This window comes from Eupeodes corollae, chromosome 1 (genome assembly GCF_945859685.1).
Source record: "Eupeodes corollae chromosome 1, idEupCoro1.1, whole genome shotgun sequence".
Classification (NCBI taxonomy): Eukaryota; Metazoa; Arthropoda; class Insecta; order Diptera; family Syrphidae; genus Eupeodes; species Eupeodes corollae.
The window spans coordinates 301,163,141-301,178,581 of record NC_079147.1 but is presented as its reverse complement, the minus strand read 5'-3'; the positions used below and the strand labels follow the sequence as shown (position 1 = coordinate 301,178,581).

The 15,441-nt window shown below is 35.3% G+C and overlaps 1 protein-coding gene across 1 annotated transcript in view; it reads left to right on the top strand.

Moving 5' to 3' along the window:
* Window positions 1-14,985, top strand: part of LOC129951943 (uncharacterized) — a 76,127-nt gene extending 61,142 nt beyond the window's left edge. Inside the window, exon 4 of the mRNA XM_056064316.1 lies at window positions 14,845-14,985. Coding sequence (XP_055920291.1) covers window positions 14,845-14,985 — 141 coding nt within the window. The remainder of the gene's footprint in view (window positions 1-14,844) is intronic.
* The last annotated feature ends 456 nt before the right edge of the window (window positions 14,986-15,441 follow it).

Genomic DNA, 15,441 nt, shown 5'->3' with positions numbered 1-15,441 from the left:
AAAAGCTTTGGGTGGCACAGGCAGGGATCGAACCCAAGACCTCTCGCATGACAGTCCAATGCACTTTTTTTTTTATTCATTTTTATTTATTCATTCTTAAACCTATGTTAAAGCTAGACAAAAATTCATAAAACAAGCCTTATGATCCATAACTTACAACTAACTTAATGGTCCCATACGGACACTCTAAGTTAAACTATAACACTAACTACTAATGCCTTTCGGCCCTTAGATTTATTTTAACTTCAATTCATTTTTATTTATTTTTGTATTAATTAGAAAATTTAAAAAACTAATATCAATATCCTTTTTATTATTACTTAAAAACTAATTAAAGTAAGGTCCCTAATATGAAACTTAAAACTAACTTAAACTACCTATCTATCTATAAACTACTTAAAACTAGAACAACCACAGCAGCAAATCTAACGTTTTTTGTTTTTATATTTTATTGTCTATTTTGTATGGTTTTTTAATTTTTTTTTTTTTTATTTCATGTTTTTTTGTTGTTTTTTTCTTCAATTTTTTTTTGTTGTTTATTTTTATTTTTAACTTTTTTTGTATTTTTTTTCTATTTCTTTTTGTGCCACCATGCCTATTCTACTTAAAACTAAACCCTAAAACTATAAAACAAGTATGTAAGCCCGCTAAGGCTTGAAACCCCATCCCGACTACCCAATATCAAGTGCCGATTGAAGCCACCAAAACTGGTTCTCCTGCTTCACCCTATCAGTTCGGTCCCGTTCGGACACAGCCCTACTGAACCAAAGAAGCTCTGCTCTGCCTAGACGTCCCGATTGTACGGGAGTCGCCTATCCATGGTTCTTCGTCTGACGTGGTAGATTAACGGAACCGCCAATCTATCCTGTATCAGACCGCATTTGTCTAAAAAGAGGAATGCCTCTGGTGAAATGAAGCCGCTCAAGCGTGCACTTTCAAAATACTAGTCGTTTGGATAGAACGCCCCGAAAATTAAATTGTTGGTCGAAGACATAGCTCTTGCAATGTGACCTCGAACGAGTTTTATCACGAAATTGTCAATTCTGTTGATTTGAGCCACGCTGTATAGGATCTCGTTGAAAAAGTAATGCACATAAGAAGATTCGTCTGTTCGATATAAGCCGGTACAGCGTCGTAAACACTGCCGCTAGAACACCCGAAACTTCTCCATCTGGGAAGGGGCAACGTTGAACCACACAGGACAACCATAAACGATCATTGGCCGTATGAGGGCTATGTAGCAAATTACCTTCACTCTGGGGTCAAGCCGACTGCTAAAAAACATTTCTGGACATTTATTTTCAATTTCCAGTCGTCGCAATATCGCTGAATCTTGTCGAAATCACGCTGCAAGAGAATTCTAATAACCTCAACCTTTTGGGCCGTTCTGTACGCAATTAGATCTTCGGCGTACGCAATTGCCTTTGTAAGACTACTTTTCAGATCGCTGGTGTAAATGCTGAAGAGAATCGGCGAATTCACCGCTCCCTGTTGAAGACCATTTTTAATTAAGAATGTTTTGGTAAAAGTTACATTGCCACTTTTGACAACAAACTTTCTACCGTTAAGCACATCATAAAGTAAATACAACAATGGATGCCTGCTGCCAAGCCTGCTCAGTTTTAGGTAAGACCCTCTAACCATAGGGTATCAAAGGCCTTTTCCAAATCAACCAGAACAGCACCTGTGCATTGTTGTTTATTCGATTGGATATCAGAAACGAGTTTAGACGCAGCATGAATTGTGTCATGACCCGCCTTGAACCCGAACTGTTTATCCGTAATAATTTTGTTGTCCGCAACCCACTTAGTCAGAGCCCTTTGATGATCTTTTCGAAAACTTTGCTGATGCTCGGAAGAAGACTTATTGACCGAAGATTTGACGGGTTGGAGTTTTCCTTTCCCTTTTTCAGGAGAGGATGAACCACAGCGGTCTTCCAATGCACTGAATAATATGCATTATTCAGTGCATTATTGAAGAGCGTGGTGTAAATGTCAATTGCTTCCATCGGTTAATGTCTTAGTACAACGTTGGATATACCATCGACACCTGCTGACTTTTTGTTTTTTATTGAGTTGAAGATGAGTTGAAGCTCAACCTTCGTCACTAACAAGGGACTTGGTCCCGTTTTCTCGGCGATTATGGCATTTGCCAAGGAATCGTCATTGAACCGCACTGCGGACGCCACCTCCACTAGGCTTCCGATCTGTTATATAATACAGTGGCAAATAGCCAACTTTAGTTTTAATCAAACTATTGAACTTATTTAACTTTGAAATAAATATAATAACTAGCACTTCTTCACTGTTTGGAAGTCAAAGAACGACTACAGTCCAACGCACTAACCATCACGCCACGGGTACTACATAATTTTTGGAATTATTTAATACAACGTAAGGGAAGTTTTCAGGCTTCAGTTTTTTATTTGATATTGGAAGAGCTTTAGTTTCTTTACGATTACATTTAAGCCCGTTGAGGGTCGACCAATCAGAATCACATATAGACAATAGATCAATGTTCTTTTAAGCTATTTCATCCTTTATCATGCTCTCTGGAAAACTAATATATAGCGTATAGATATGTTATTGACAGAATGACAGAACAGAAATCAGATCATAAATAAACAGCAAAAACAGTTAAGGTCTAATGATTGATCCTTGAGGAACACCACTATAAACAGGAAGGAACGAAGTCAATTTACCATTACAAGATCAGTTTACGTACGATCGGTCAAATATGAATAAAAAAGAGTTATAGTTGTGTTAGAGAAGTTAAAATAAATAGTCCCTTTATCACAGAGAAGATTAGAATTTTAAAAGTCAAATAAGGATATCCCAGCAGTGTATTTTTGTCTAAAGCCCGTCTTATGTCATTAGACACATTAAGCAAAGCTTAAACGCAACTTTTTCCATTCCAGAATCTTTATTGCAGAGGTGTCAAGAGTGGTTTGACCTTTTAAATTTGGTTAATTATAAGAGTTCCAAAAAATAAATAAATAAATTGGGTGGCAGAACAGTCCGTTGAAAACTAAGGCCTATAGAGACTTACAACTCTCAACCATTCATGTGTGCGAGTTGTCAAGGATGGATGAGTTTCAAAAGCTTTAGATAAAAAAAGGAAGTATAGAGATGGATTTGTGCTGCTTTTCCATTTTCATCGTAGTGTGATGTGTCCTTATTATTATTGTGTTGAAGATTTAAGTAATGTGAGGAAGTAAAAAAAGGTAGGAAAATTTTAATAAATTCAGACTAAATATTGTCAAGTCCAGTGTATTTCGTTGTTATAGAAAAAATTGCTTTTCCTCATACTCATCTAACGCACTTAACGAGAATTCTGCTATACTTTTGGTCTCTGCAAATCTAGAGGACTTACAACTAAATTGGGTTTGGGAAGTAGAGAATTTACGATTCATATCCTCCGAATCAATATAGTCATCACAAACTTAGACATATTTCCTTAAGCCAATGTTCTTAACTTCTTTCAAAAAAAACTTTCAGGACCGATTTATTATTATTATTATAATTGTGTTTCTCAGATTATTTTAAGCTCGTAATAAGATTGCTTGAACGTTTAAACTAGTGAAGCATTTCTCGACAACCAAAGCCCCTTTTTTGCATCAATTGCATTTATTAATTTGCTAACTTTTAGTTTATTTTTTAGAAAAATTCAATTAAGAACTTTTTTTACAAAAGCGAAAACCTACGAAAACATAAAAAAAAAAACTGATAAAAAACGGGTTTCGACAGAAGTATTATGAGAACAAAGAAAAATATTGACTTCAATTTTTTAAAGTTTTAGAGGGGCACGAATGGAAAGTTATTAGTGTAGGTCACAATTCAGTCTCTGTATGTTTTTGATATCAATTTTTCTGAAAATTACATTTAAATAATGTATTTGGAATTCGAACACAATTTTATGTTTAGGTCAACAAAATTTTAAGGGATGATTTTATATCTCTAGTTAGATAAAATGATTACAATCTTTTTAAGGTGAAATGATTCGTGATTGCAAAACTTTATGTCCCAATCTTTACCTTCGTGAATCCAATGAATTTATTATAAGTATTGCATTCAAAAAATATTGCATTCTCAACTATAAAAATCGATTTCTTTTCTTCTAAAACTGGGGGTAACTCAAAAAAGCTAAAGGTCGTTACTAAAAAAAGAAAAATCGTTTACTTTTCTATCTCATGAATCAATAAGCACATTATTATTTTGTCGATTGTCATTTCGTTGTTTTTTCTGCAAAATCGTTGTATTTTCAAAATGATAATCGCTGATTTGTTGTTACATATTAAGTTGAAAACAATTAACAAAAAAAAAAAACAAATATATCTAAAATAGGCGTTCTGATAATTAAAGTGGAAATATCAAGTAATCGAACTTTTTCCTATAAAATAATTTGCAAGAATTTGACAAACAAAATATTCAAAATTGACAACAAATTCCGATACGTCAAAATTAATCGAGCTGATTTCTTGAAACAAGTAATATTGCATATTTGACAATACTAATATTTACGTTACAAAATCACTTGGCAATCAAAATCAACTTCACAATGATTTGGCGTTTCTATAGAAATGTATTAACTGCAATTTGGCACCACTGAAATGAGTATATGTTTTACTCATAGTGAACAAAATAAACTCAAACCTAAAAAGGACGAAAAGCAAACGAACCACAAGTAATAATTTTTGCTGAACTTGATTTGAGGTTTGCTATAGATAGGTTTTGTTTTTTAAAATTTATTCGAAATTTTTTATTACAAACATTTTACAGTGTCGTTATTTTTATGCCTTGAATTCTTTTTTGTTTTTTAATATGCCTACAAAAAGTTGTAACAAAACCAAATGGCCGTTTAGATTTTTGATACAGGAATCACAATCAAGTAAATGGTTGTCAATATTTTTGATTGTGTTTCTACTCAGTGTGTTTTGATGGTTTATTTTTATTTTTTTGTAATGATTTGACCTGAAAAGGATTTGAAAAAATACTCAGGATCAAAAGCTTCGTTCAATTCATATTCGAGAGGTACGTCTAGGTAGGTTTTAAGGTTCGTACTATAGGCATGAAATATGTTTTTGTCGCCATTTTATGAGTACAATATTTATTCTATAATATTTACATTGTTTTTTTGTTTTTATTTAAAGTCAATCAGACAGACAGTTGTAAAAATGTTGTATTTTATTTTTAAATTCTTTGATGGTCTGTTTGATGGAAATGAATGATGTCATATTGCGGAATACATTGGGAATGAATTTTTTGAATTTTGTAATTTTGAAAGAGAGATATCTTAAATGAGATAAATTTATAAATGGGCTGTACATAATGGAATGATTGGTAAACTTCAATCATTATATCACCGACATTTTGGAGGAATATGTGGTTCCTTCCACACTATTTATTGGTAAAAATTTCTTGCCCATTGAACATATTTGAGATTTACTGGTAAAAAACATAAGTAAGCGATCCGCTCTTCCCGAGACACTAAATGGGCCAAGACTTGCTCAGATTGAGGCGTGGGATAACTTGGACGACGCGAACTATAAAAACCTTAGTTTACGTATATAGTTCCTTTCTGCGAGATTATGGTTGAGCCTACTGTAAGTTGTTCTGAACAAGGATCCACTGCTTCAACTGCACCTTTTACATAAGAGCTTTACTGTGCAATACATCTTCCACATTTGAATTATTCTATATCTTCTTCGTTGAAATTTCAATTTTCATTCGATGCAATTCGTCCACCACCCTTCTTAAATATCATCACATTAGATTTTTTTGATTGAGTCGAATGCTGCTTTGAAGTCAATAAATAATGCGTACAATTTTCTTAACTGCTTAATAAAGCTTTCAGCTAGCTTCCTGAAAATGAAAATATTATCTATTGTAGAGTACCCTGATCGAACTCCCGCTTGAGTCTCTTTTAACAGGTTCTGATCTGCAATCCATGTTTTAAGGCTCTTCTGCAACAGAGTTTTAAAAATCGTATAAGTCAAATTAAGAAAACAAATTCGACAATAGTTTGCTGCATCCAACAAGGATCCTTTTTTGTGTATTGGGAAGATTATAGCGTCTCGAAATTTATTTACGGAAATATGCCCCTCAAATACTCCATTAAAAAGTATTTCCAGGGGTGGAATCGGCTTAGGTTATTGTTGATTGTTAACAGCCAAAATAACCGAATTTTACCTGTGCAAGGTATAAGTCAAATTGATACCTAAAAAGCTGTCACAACAAAAATGCGAGAGTCGTTTTCCTGCAAACATGTCGTTTCTGATAAGATCTACCAGACGCTTACAAAAAACGAATGGAAAATTTTGTCAGTTATCTTTTAAAGGTACAAAAATACATTCTCGTGACGGACAAAGCTTAATAAAATAAAAACTATACTGGAAACGCCTTAAATTTGTCTAATTCTTTAGACACAAATTACTTGATTTTATAGTAAAGTCAGAAATTGGAAAAAGCTTTTTGTTGCTATAAAAATTTGACCAAATTAAATGTTTGCCTGCCAGTCTTCGAAGTGTGCTTTAAAATCAAGATCATGGTGTATAGGTATAGGTCCAAAGTGCCATAATAATTGATACACACATTAATTTGCGACAACAGTATAAAAGGATTACTTTTCTGTCAAGATCACAAATCCAGACAAGTTTTTAGATGATAGGTGAAAGATGAATAAAATAGGACTGAGAACGCAGCCTTGTGGGATTACAATCTTAGTAGCAAAAGTATTTAAGATATAAAAATAGTTCCGAACAGACGCTTCAGTATTCAGAATCCGTTTTTTAAAACGTAAGGGACTTTTGGACAAACACTAATATAAATAGGATTTTTTGTTAACAGTGCCATAAACAGCCTTCTTACAGTGTCAAAATGTAGTCAACAGCTTAAAGTCCAGCACGAAATCATAACTAAAAGATACTAAGACAGTTATAACGTTCTACCCAATGAATTAACAGATTATATAAAATTTCGGCAACGGCCTAGTCACTGATTAGCCTTCGGTTATCATCGGTCACCGAAATCAAGTATTAGTGAGCGTGGTTAGTAGACAGATGGGGGACCGTCTCGATACCTACCGCGTGCTGTTGTCATGTGTTCTTTGTGTCTGTTGTTTTTACTCTTCTGTCCTTCTATCTTGTATTAATATCTTGTGTTGTTATCACCTTACATATAGTCTAGTCACTCAAGGTGCTGTGTTCTCTACTCTGTACATTTTTTTGTAGGTCTGGAACGTCCGCTTTAAAGAACAAATTATTAAAGAATATCAAGAGGGGTTCATAAAAATTAATATTACTAATTTTTGAAAACTCAATTGGTATACAATCAAGTTCACAGGTTTTTTTTGTTTTTAATGTTTTTAAGTGTGTTGAGCAAAAAAAAGAACCTGGAAAGTCATCATGGCAATTTGTAGCAAATTGACAAGTTGCCTTACATTTAAATTCTAAAATAATATTGTAGTCTATTTAACTGTGTTGGGGACAGAATCCTAAAACCCCCAATACCTAAGATTCCCAAAACCCCAGACTCCCCAAAACCTAGAATTCCAACATTTCAAATCTGAACAAACTTTATGTTTTTTTTTTTAGAAGTGTAGAAGGGGTCCGCTGGCAATATCAAAAAAGCATCTAATCATCGAGTTCTAAAAAAAAACAATCTCACATCATGTAGCGGCTTAACACACAAAACAGGTATGTTTTTGATTGTAAAGGCGATCCCTACATTTCTGTTTGTCCTGGTTTTCTGACAAAATCTCCAACAAATGGTGTTGGGCTAGATCCTCATATAATTATTTCATGCATTTCAAAAGTGTGGAGGGTGCCCCATCGAAACAGTCTACTTATCAAAATACCTCATCCAATGAACTCAATCATTTTTCAGCTTTTGACAATTAGACTTACACATCAATCCATCTTTAACATCAGCAACTCTTCTTGCAACCGTCTGGGTAGGAATCTTTTGTTGCTCGTGCGTTTTCTTGACTAGGAATTGAAAGTGAATACCTATCACATCAGTGTACATTATCAATCTTCTTAAACTTCCATGATCAAATACATCATTATGAATTGGCCGAGATTCATCATAACCCAATCTAAAAGCTGGGCAAACAAATTTTCAATCTGGTGTCAGTAACTTCAAATGTAGCTGCGATGTCTATGTGTTACAAAAACTCAACTTTTACAACCAGCTGTAGTTAAGCATAAATGATGTCGAATTGGTTAACCCAGAATATCGTCAACTGGGACGTGTAGACCTCATTCTAGGCGTAGAAGTTAATGGGAAAATCTTGAAAAACGGACTTCTAAAAGGTTTTAAGAGAACAGCCATCGTACAGGGAACAGCATTAGGATAGATTGTTTCAGGTTCATCATCGTGTGCTAAGAAGAAGACAAACTCAAAGATTTCCTGAAAAAGTTTTACATGTGGAAATAAACATTTAATTCATCAATCGATGCGCTTACCCCAGCAAAACAGAAATGCGAAGAAATCTTCAAGCAGACCAATTTTCATCACTCATAAAGAAAAATTTAAATTAATTCCAACATATTTCGAAAGCTCAAGAAATGATACTTTAAAGTTATTAAAGTCCATGAAACATCGATTCACACAAAATACAGAATCTGCAACTAATTATTCAAATTTTATTGCAAAATATGGACACATGAAACGAGCGCAACAAACATATCAGATATTTTATCTCCCCCACTACGGAGTTATTCGCAATTGCAGTTCATCAACAAAGTCACAAAATGTGTTGAAAGGTTCGCTGAAGACTTATAAAGGTATGTATATCACTCAACGACTTCATACATGAGGAGCAAAAGCTACAAGCAGATCTGCCCAACGCGACGTTTTTTAACGTTGAAGAGTTAACAAGTTTCCTACTTTGCCAATGTCACTATAACTGTTCGCAGATAAAAATACACCCTGATGACTGGAAACATCAACAATTTCCTTAGACTGTAAATTCTGACGTTCAAGAATTTGTACTTGGGATTGTGACGTATGGAACAAGATCTGCTCCATTTTAACACAATTGAACTGATGCCTGAACAACGCTTCCAAATTGTTCGAAAAACGTATCACTGACGTGCTACATTTGATTTATTAAAGGCTAAAGAAATCAAAAATCTAGCAATTTAACGCCGCTTACAGTATTCTGTAGGTTGGTCTTTGTAAAGTTCCTGGTCCGTTGATAAGCTCCTGACAATTAATCACTTGGAGACAAATATTATCCGCTTTATTGCCGACATACTGCTGAAAATGTTGGAAAAGTCATCTAAGATTATAACTCCAGATTTGATTACGTTCAAGTTGAAATTCATATTTAAGTCGTAATGCCAAAGATTAATTTTGGAATAAAATAAATTTTATCATTCCATTTTAAAGTTCCGTTCTACTAAATAGTGATTTTTTAAAAGCTATAAGAAAGTTTTTCAAAAAAAAAAACACATACAAGTAAAAAGTCTTTATTTGAATTGATAGTACAATCCATATAATTTAATTTTTGAAGATTATTTTATGCAACTGTTTATCTTGACTGTACCTGAAATGGTCCATCCACTTAGTCCAATTTTGGCATACTCTTTCCAACTTTTTGGACGGTATCTCACGAATAAATGCTTCAATGTTGTCTTCCAATGCGGGCTTGTCTGTATAGATATGAGCTTTAACAGAGCTCATATGGTCTAAAGGCGTTAAATCGCACGATTTAGTCGGCTAATTGAATGGTTCCGAACGTGAAACAAATGTTCACCGAACTCGCCTCTTATGGCACCGTCTTCTTGAAACCACATGTCATGCAAGTCAAGCTCTTGCATTTTGGGCAAAAAAAAATGGATATAATTTCACGGTAGCGCTCACCATTCACAGTTACATTAAGACTCGCATCATCCTTGAAGAAATACGGTCCAATGATGCCACCAGCCCATAAACCGCACCAAACTGTAACTTTTTGTGGATGCATTGGTAGCTCTTGCAATGCTACTGGCTTATATTCACTCTAAAATCGACAATTCTGCTTATTTACGTACCCATTCAGACAAAAATGATCGCTGATCATACATTTTCGGTAGCCAGCTTTCCAAGAGCCCATTCACTGAAAATGTTACGTTGCCCAAGGACCACTGGGCTTCAATTCTTGCACCAGCTCTTTTTTAAAGGGCATCACACCTAAATCCTTCCGCAAAATTTTACACGTTGTTGAGTAACAGAGGCCCAATTGCTGTGAACGGCGGCGACGAATCGATAGTTAATGGTCATCATTAACACTAGCCGATACAGCTGCGATATTTTCTTTAGTTCGCACTCTACGTAAGCGTGTTGGGGGTTTAATGTCCAACAATGCAATGGAATTCAGAATTTTTAGGATTTTATATTCTTGGTTTTCCGGATTTTGGGTTGTCGGAATTATGTAATTTTTGGATTGTATGGTTTCACATTCCATTTTTTATTCTTCCAGTCTTAACATACAATTTGAATGATATAATCAATTTAAATTCAAAATATAGAAGCTACATAAACATTTAAGTTGGTTAAAATATCAACTAAGATTAAAAAAGGTTCAACAAACTCTATTTATATAAATCTTTACTAAAGAGAGTCCCTTTTCAATAGTCCATCGCACATATGTGAACATTTTCAAAAGCTTTATGAGATATTCCCCTCAGTATGCTAAAGGGACCCTTGCACAAACTTCATAATATAATATCATATCCTTTGCATGGCTTTATCATATGTTTGGCTACACCAGGTAATTCATCTTAATTTGGTCTCATTATATCACTAGAAAATGGCAATAAACATCCATTAAATATTCAATTCGAAAAGTGTAGGTTTAGGTTGGTTGGAGTGTATATATTTTCTCCCTTGACTGCTCTCTTCCCGCCTTTCAACCACATTATCCACATCCACATCCACAAGCCTCTTTTCAAATAAACCACACTCCATGGCCGGGCCATTCACCATTCACATTCACATTCACAGTGATGCGTTCGGTTCGTTCAAAGCATCCCAGGGACACCATATGAACTGAACAGAACATCGAAACAGAACAGAACAGATCAGAGCCAGAGCTATACCAGCATCCTTAACAGATTAGAATAATCAAATAAAGCTTTCACCTCATGGGAACCAAACGCAGGCAAACCGCCCAAGCCACCCTCTTGTGGACTTATTCCCATTCCTCATCATCTCATAATATGCGAACGGATGGAAATCTCCAATCCTCAATCCCCATAGAAAAACATCACAGTGATGTGACCATCTGTCAGTGATGTGCCATCGTCGTCGTCAGCGTCATCTTGCTCTTCTCCAAACTCATTCCATGCCACACCAAGAACATCACAGAATTTTGTTTATCTAACCCTGCTTCCCTCTTCGTGCAAAATGAGGGAGACGACACCCACAAGGCGACGACGACGACGACCGACGTATATATGATGGTTGGTGCATGTGTTTGCATAAGGCAAGGATAATGAAATTTCTGTGCCTATTTATATTAATGCATCCATAAATTCATCCCCTTTTGAATGTGGAATGAAGAAGAAGAAGCAGAAGAAAAAGATGAAGCTGAGAAGGAAAAAAGAAAATAGAACAGAAAAAAAAGCTTCTAAAAAGGAAAACCATAAATGGTATTAAAGGAGCTGTGCATCCATATACCTATATAAGGATATAAGGAACATAGGAACCGCACATCCTTCCTTATTCCATTTATATATGTATTTCTAGATAGGATCGAAGGTCCTGGTGGTGGAGATGGAGCTATACCTAGAGCAGGAGCTGGGGTAGGGACAAAAACGAAGAAATGTACATTCTGTTTGAGTAAACATTCCAAACAGCCACCTTGGTAAACAAAATTAAAAAAAAAGGAAGAAAAAATAAAACAAAAACAAAACCAAGAACAAATTCTTAATGAAACTAGACAGGAAGACAGGAGAGAAAGCATCCAGCGATAAGGGACAAGGCAAGTGGCAGACAAAAGTCGCAAAAATGTGCAAAGGAGCAACAAGAGGATGAAAAATCCAATTTATGCTTCTCAAGAGGTGTGGCCGTGGTTCTTCCTCCACTATGCCAGTGGCGTAGACGGTTGATGTGTCACTTTTATTTTCATACCAATAACGAGTGAGGATTCTGTAAACTGGATGTGAAGGATAAGAATTTGCTGCAGGTTATGGAAAAAAATATGTAATATCTTAAAGACCCACGCTTTTCAGAGTGAAATGATAACTAAGCCAGAGTTACATAGGACACTTACGAACGTGTTATTGAACTTCTTCAAAATAAGTGTCACAGCAAATTTAGTTCTGAAATGGCTTTGAAGTTTTTCAGAAGTTCTACATTAACATGTCAGTAAAATTATTACTAATTAAAGACTATTTTCAGTTTATTGACATCTTAATCAGTTTTTTGGCAAATATTAAGTCGTAACCCCTTCAAATCTGCTTTTGATCTACGACTTGTTTTATAAAAAAAACTCTAACTGGGAGTTAGGCTTATAGGCTCCCGGTAGGCGTTCATTGAAGACCTATCTGGAGTTAGGCACAAATAGATGTTGCTCAAGCCATTTTTAAAGTTTTGAACTCAAGCATAAACTGCAAAGGGAGCTTTCCAATCAGAACTACGAAATACTGAAAACCGATGCTACGAACCGACTATTAAGAGTACGATACCACAAAAATTAGTCGGAACTAAGGAAAATTAAAACCGGTGTATCACAAGAATGTGTCCTAGGACCAATCTTGTACCTTTTACATATATGATTTTTCAACAGAGACGTTACAAAAGTAGAGCAACAGGAACAGCAAATGACGCCATATTTTTTGCTTCTCTTATAGCATTTATCAAAAACACTCTAGTAAAGATATAAATCCTTCGTACGTATCACCCTCCAAAACCCATTTGTTTACATTGTTGTATTTGTAATGTGGACGAATTCAACGAGAAAAATTGACGTGTTTTCACGCATACATAGACACACTTACTGAGGTTTTTGGGGAAATTAAATAAATTAGAGGAGAAATTACACGCATACTATGAAAAAGTTTATGAGGCTGATTTCCGGTTTAGCTTGTAGGCAAACCAAGATGTCTACCGGGGATTTATATCTTTATATAGAGTGTTTTTGGCATTTATCTTCAGTAAGGTTTGCCATTCTATGATGGAAAGATATAAAAGCTAAAAACAAGCCGAAATTATTAAAACTTACTACCGAAACTCGGAAGCACTGGCCTCAACGTGCGTCGTAATAATCGTCCTAGCAGATCAACAATTGAGCGTCTAGTGGAAAAATTTGAATCCACAGAAACGTGCTAGTGAGATAAAGAAGTGCTCGTAGTGTCGAGAATATTGCTGCTCGTAGTGTCGAGAATATTGCTGCCGCTGAGGCTTCAGTTGCAGAAAGGTCAAATGTGTCTCTCACACGTCGCGCCGTTGTCAAGTGTTGGATATCTCTGTGACATAATCATCTCCAAAGATGAGGATCATTTCTGGCTAAATGGCTTCGTCAATAAACAAAATATGCGGTATTGGCCAAGAAGCAATCCACACGTACTCCGCATGAATAATCATTGTATCCCGAAAAAATTGCGGTTTGGTGTGGTTTATGGGCCGGTGGAGGCATCATTGGGCCATACTTATTCCGTGAATGAAGATCGCTACCGTTCATTGATAACCGAACATTTTTGGCCCCAATTAGCTGATATGGACTCGAAGGACATGTGGTATCAACAGGACGGGGCGCCACAAACCACACAGCGAATATCACAATCAATTTATTGGAAACCAAGTTTGAGGACTCACAAAATGCGCCGCCGGTCCCTTGGCCACCTCGGTCGTGCGATTTGACTCCGTTAGACTATTTCCTGTGGAGCTATGTCAAGTCTATGCTCTATGCCAACAAGCCAGTGACAATTGATGAACTTCCTAAGAACATCGAACCTGAAATTGCAGCAATTAGCGGCTGATTTATACTTGAAAAACGTCGAAAGTTGGGTTCGTCGTCTGGACTTCTGCAAGCGTGCCCGTAGTGGCCTTGCAATAGAAATCGATTTCCATATCTATTCCCTTACTTAGCATATTCAAAAAGTCTCTTCAATAGTAGGAATGAAATTTTCTTACTTGATACCAATTTATGATTTGTGATAATGTTTCGATTTATGGTCGTCAAAAAACCAATATTGACTTATTTATCGAGAATATTATGAGTAATGTTGACATCCAAAGCTTGTCAATCCAGGTGGCCAATTTTCCGTAACTAGACATAAAATTAACTGTTCAAGATTATCCAAAATTATATATGTTAATGAGCTAAGTGGTTAGAAATGCCAGCAGTGTTTTTTGAAAACCAAAACTAACCGATATCATGGGTGAATTTCAGACCCCTCTTTTGGTCTATTTTCAAGAAAAAAATATTTCGATACAATTTTATATGCATAATGAATGATCAGAATTTGTACTTTCCTTGCTGAACAACAACCTTTGCGGAAATCCAAAAAAGTGAAGCTCGCAATAGGGGTTATTATTAAATTCGGAATTAGCTATTCTATTATGATTTAGGAATTTCTAATGATACACCAAATTATGATGTAAGTTTGTATGGAAATTCAGAACAAAGCTGCTCTTAATAAAACAAAGCAACGTATAGTTACGATCCCTTAATTTTTACATATAAATTGTTTATTTTCAAAATCCAGTTTTACACAGAAATTTCAATGCGCTTTGATGCCTAGTGTCCAAACTTAGCTTCATTCGTAAAAAGAAATTAAAAATGTTCAAACACACATTTTTATTTCATTAGTCAGTTTCTTTAGAAATATTTATACATTTATTTTTATTTAAAAAGGCCGAGCTGCATGACAATAAATCGTCATCTTCCCAAGTTGAAGAAATTTCGTCTGCCACATCTTCTAAAAAAATTCCGGAGGTCAATCAAAAAGCCAGGGACAGGGCCCTAATCATGAAACTGCAACAACTCAAATTGTAGTTGTTGTAAGGTTTTTAGCTTTGAGAGGGCTTCCGTTTCGCGGTGATAATGAGATCCTCGGATATCCCAATAACGGGAATTGTAGGATGCATTGATTTGCTTAGCGAGTTTGACCGCTAATTTAAGCAAATTTGGAAATCCAGGAAGTGTTCATGAGTTGTTCAGCAAATATCTGTAATGAATTTAATCCTCTCATGGGAAGACTGGTTTTGAAAATTATTGTAAAAGAAGTCAAAATGGCAAAATATTTTTTCAATTAGCGTTAATGTTGATCAACTAACATTTATTATTCGCTACGTAAAACGAGCCTGTTGGTTTTTGGACTTTATTCCAATTAACGAACATAGATATGATTATTTAGCGGAAACCATACTGAAGTTTTTGGAGGATCATGACATTTTGATAACAGATTTCAGAGCTTAAGCTACGACAACGTGGCAAATATTTTAGGAAGGT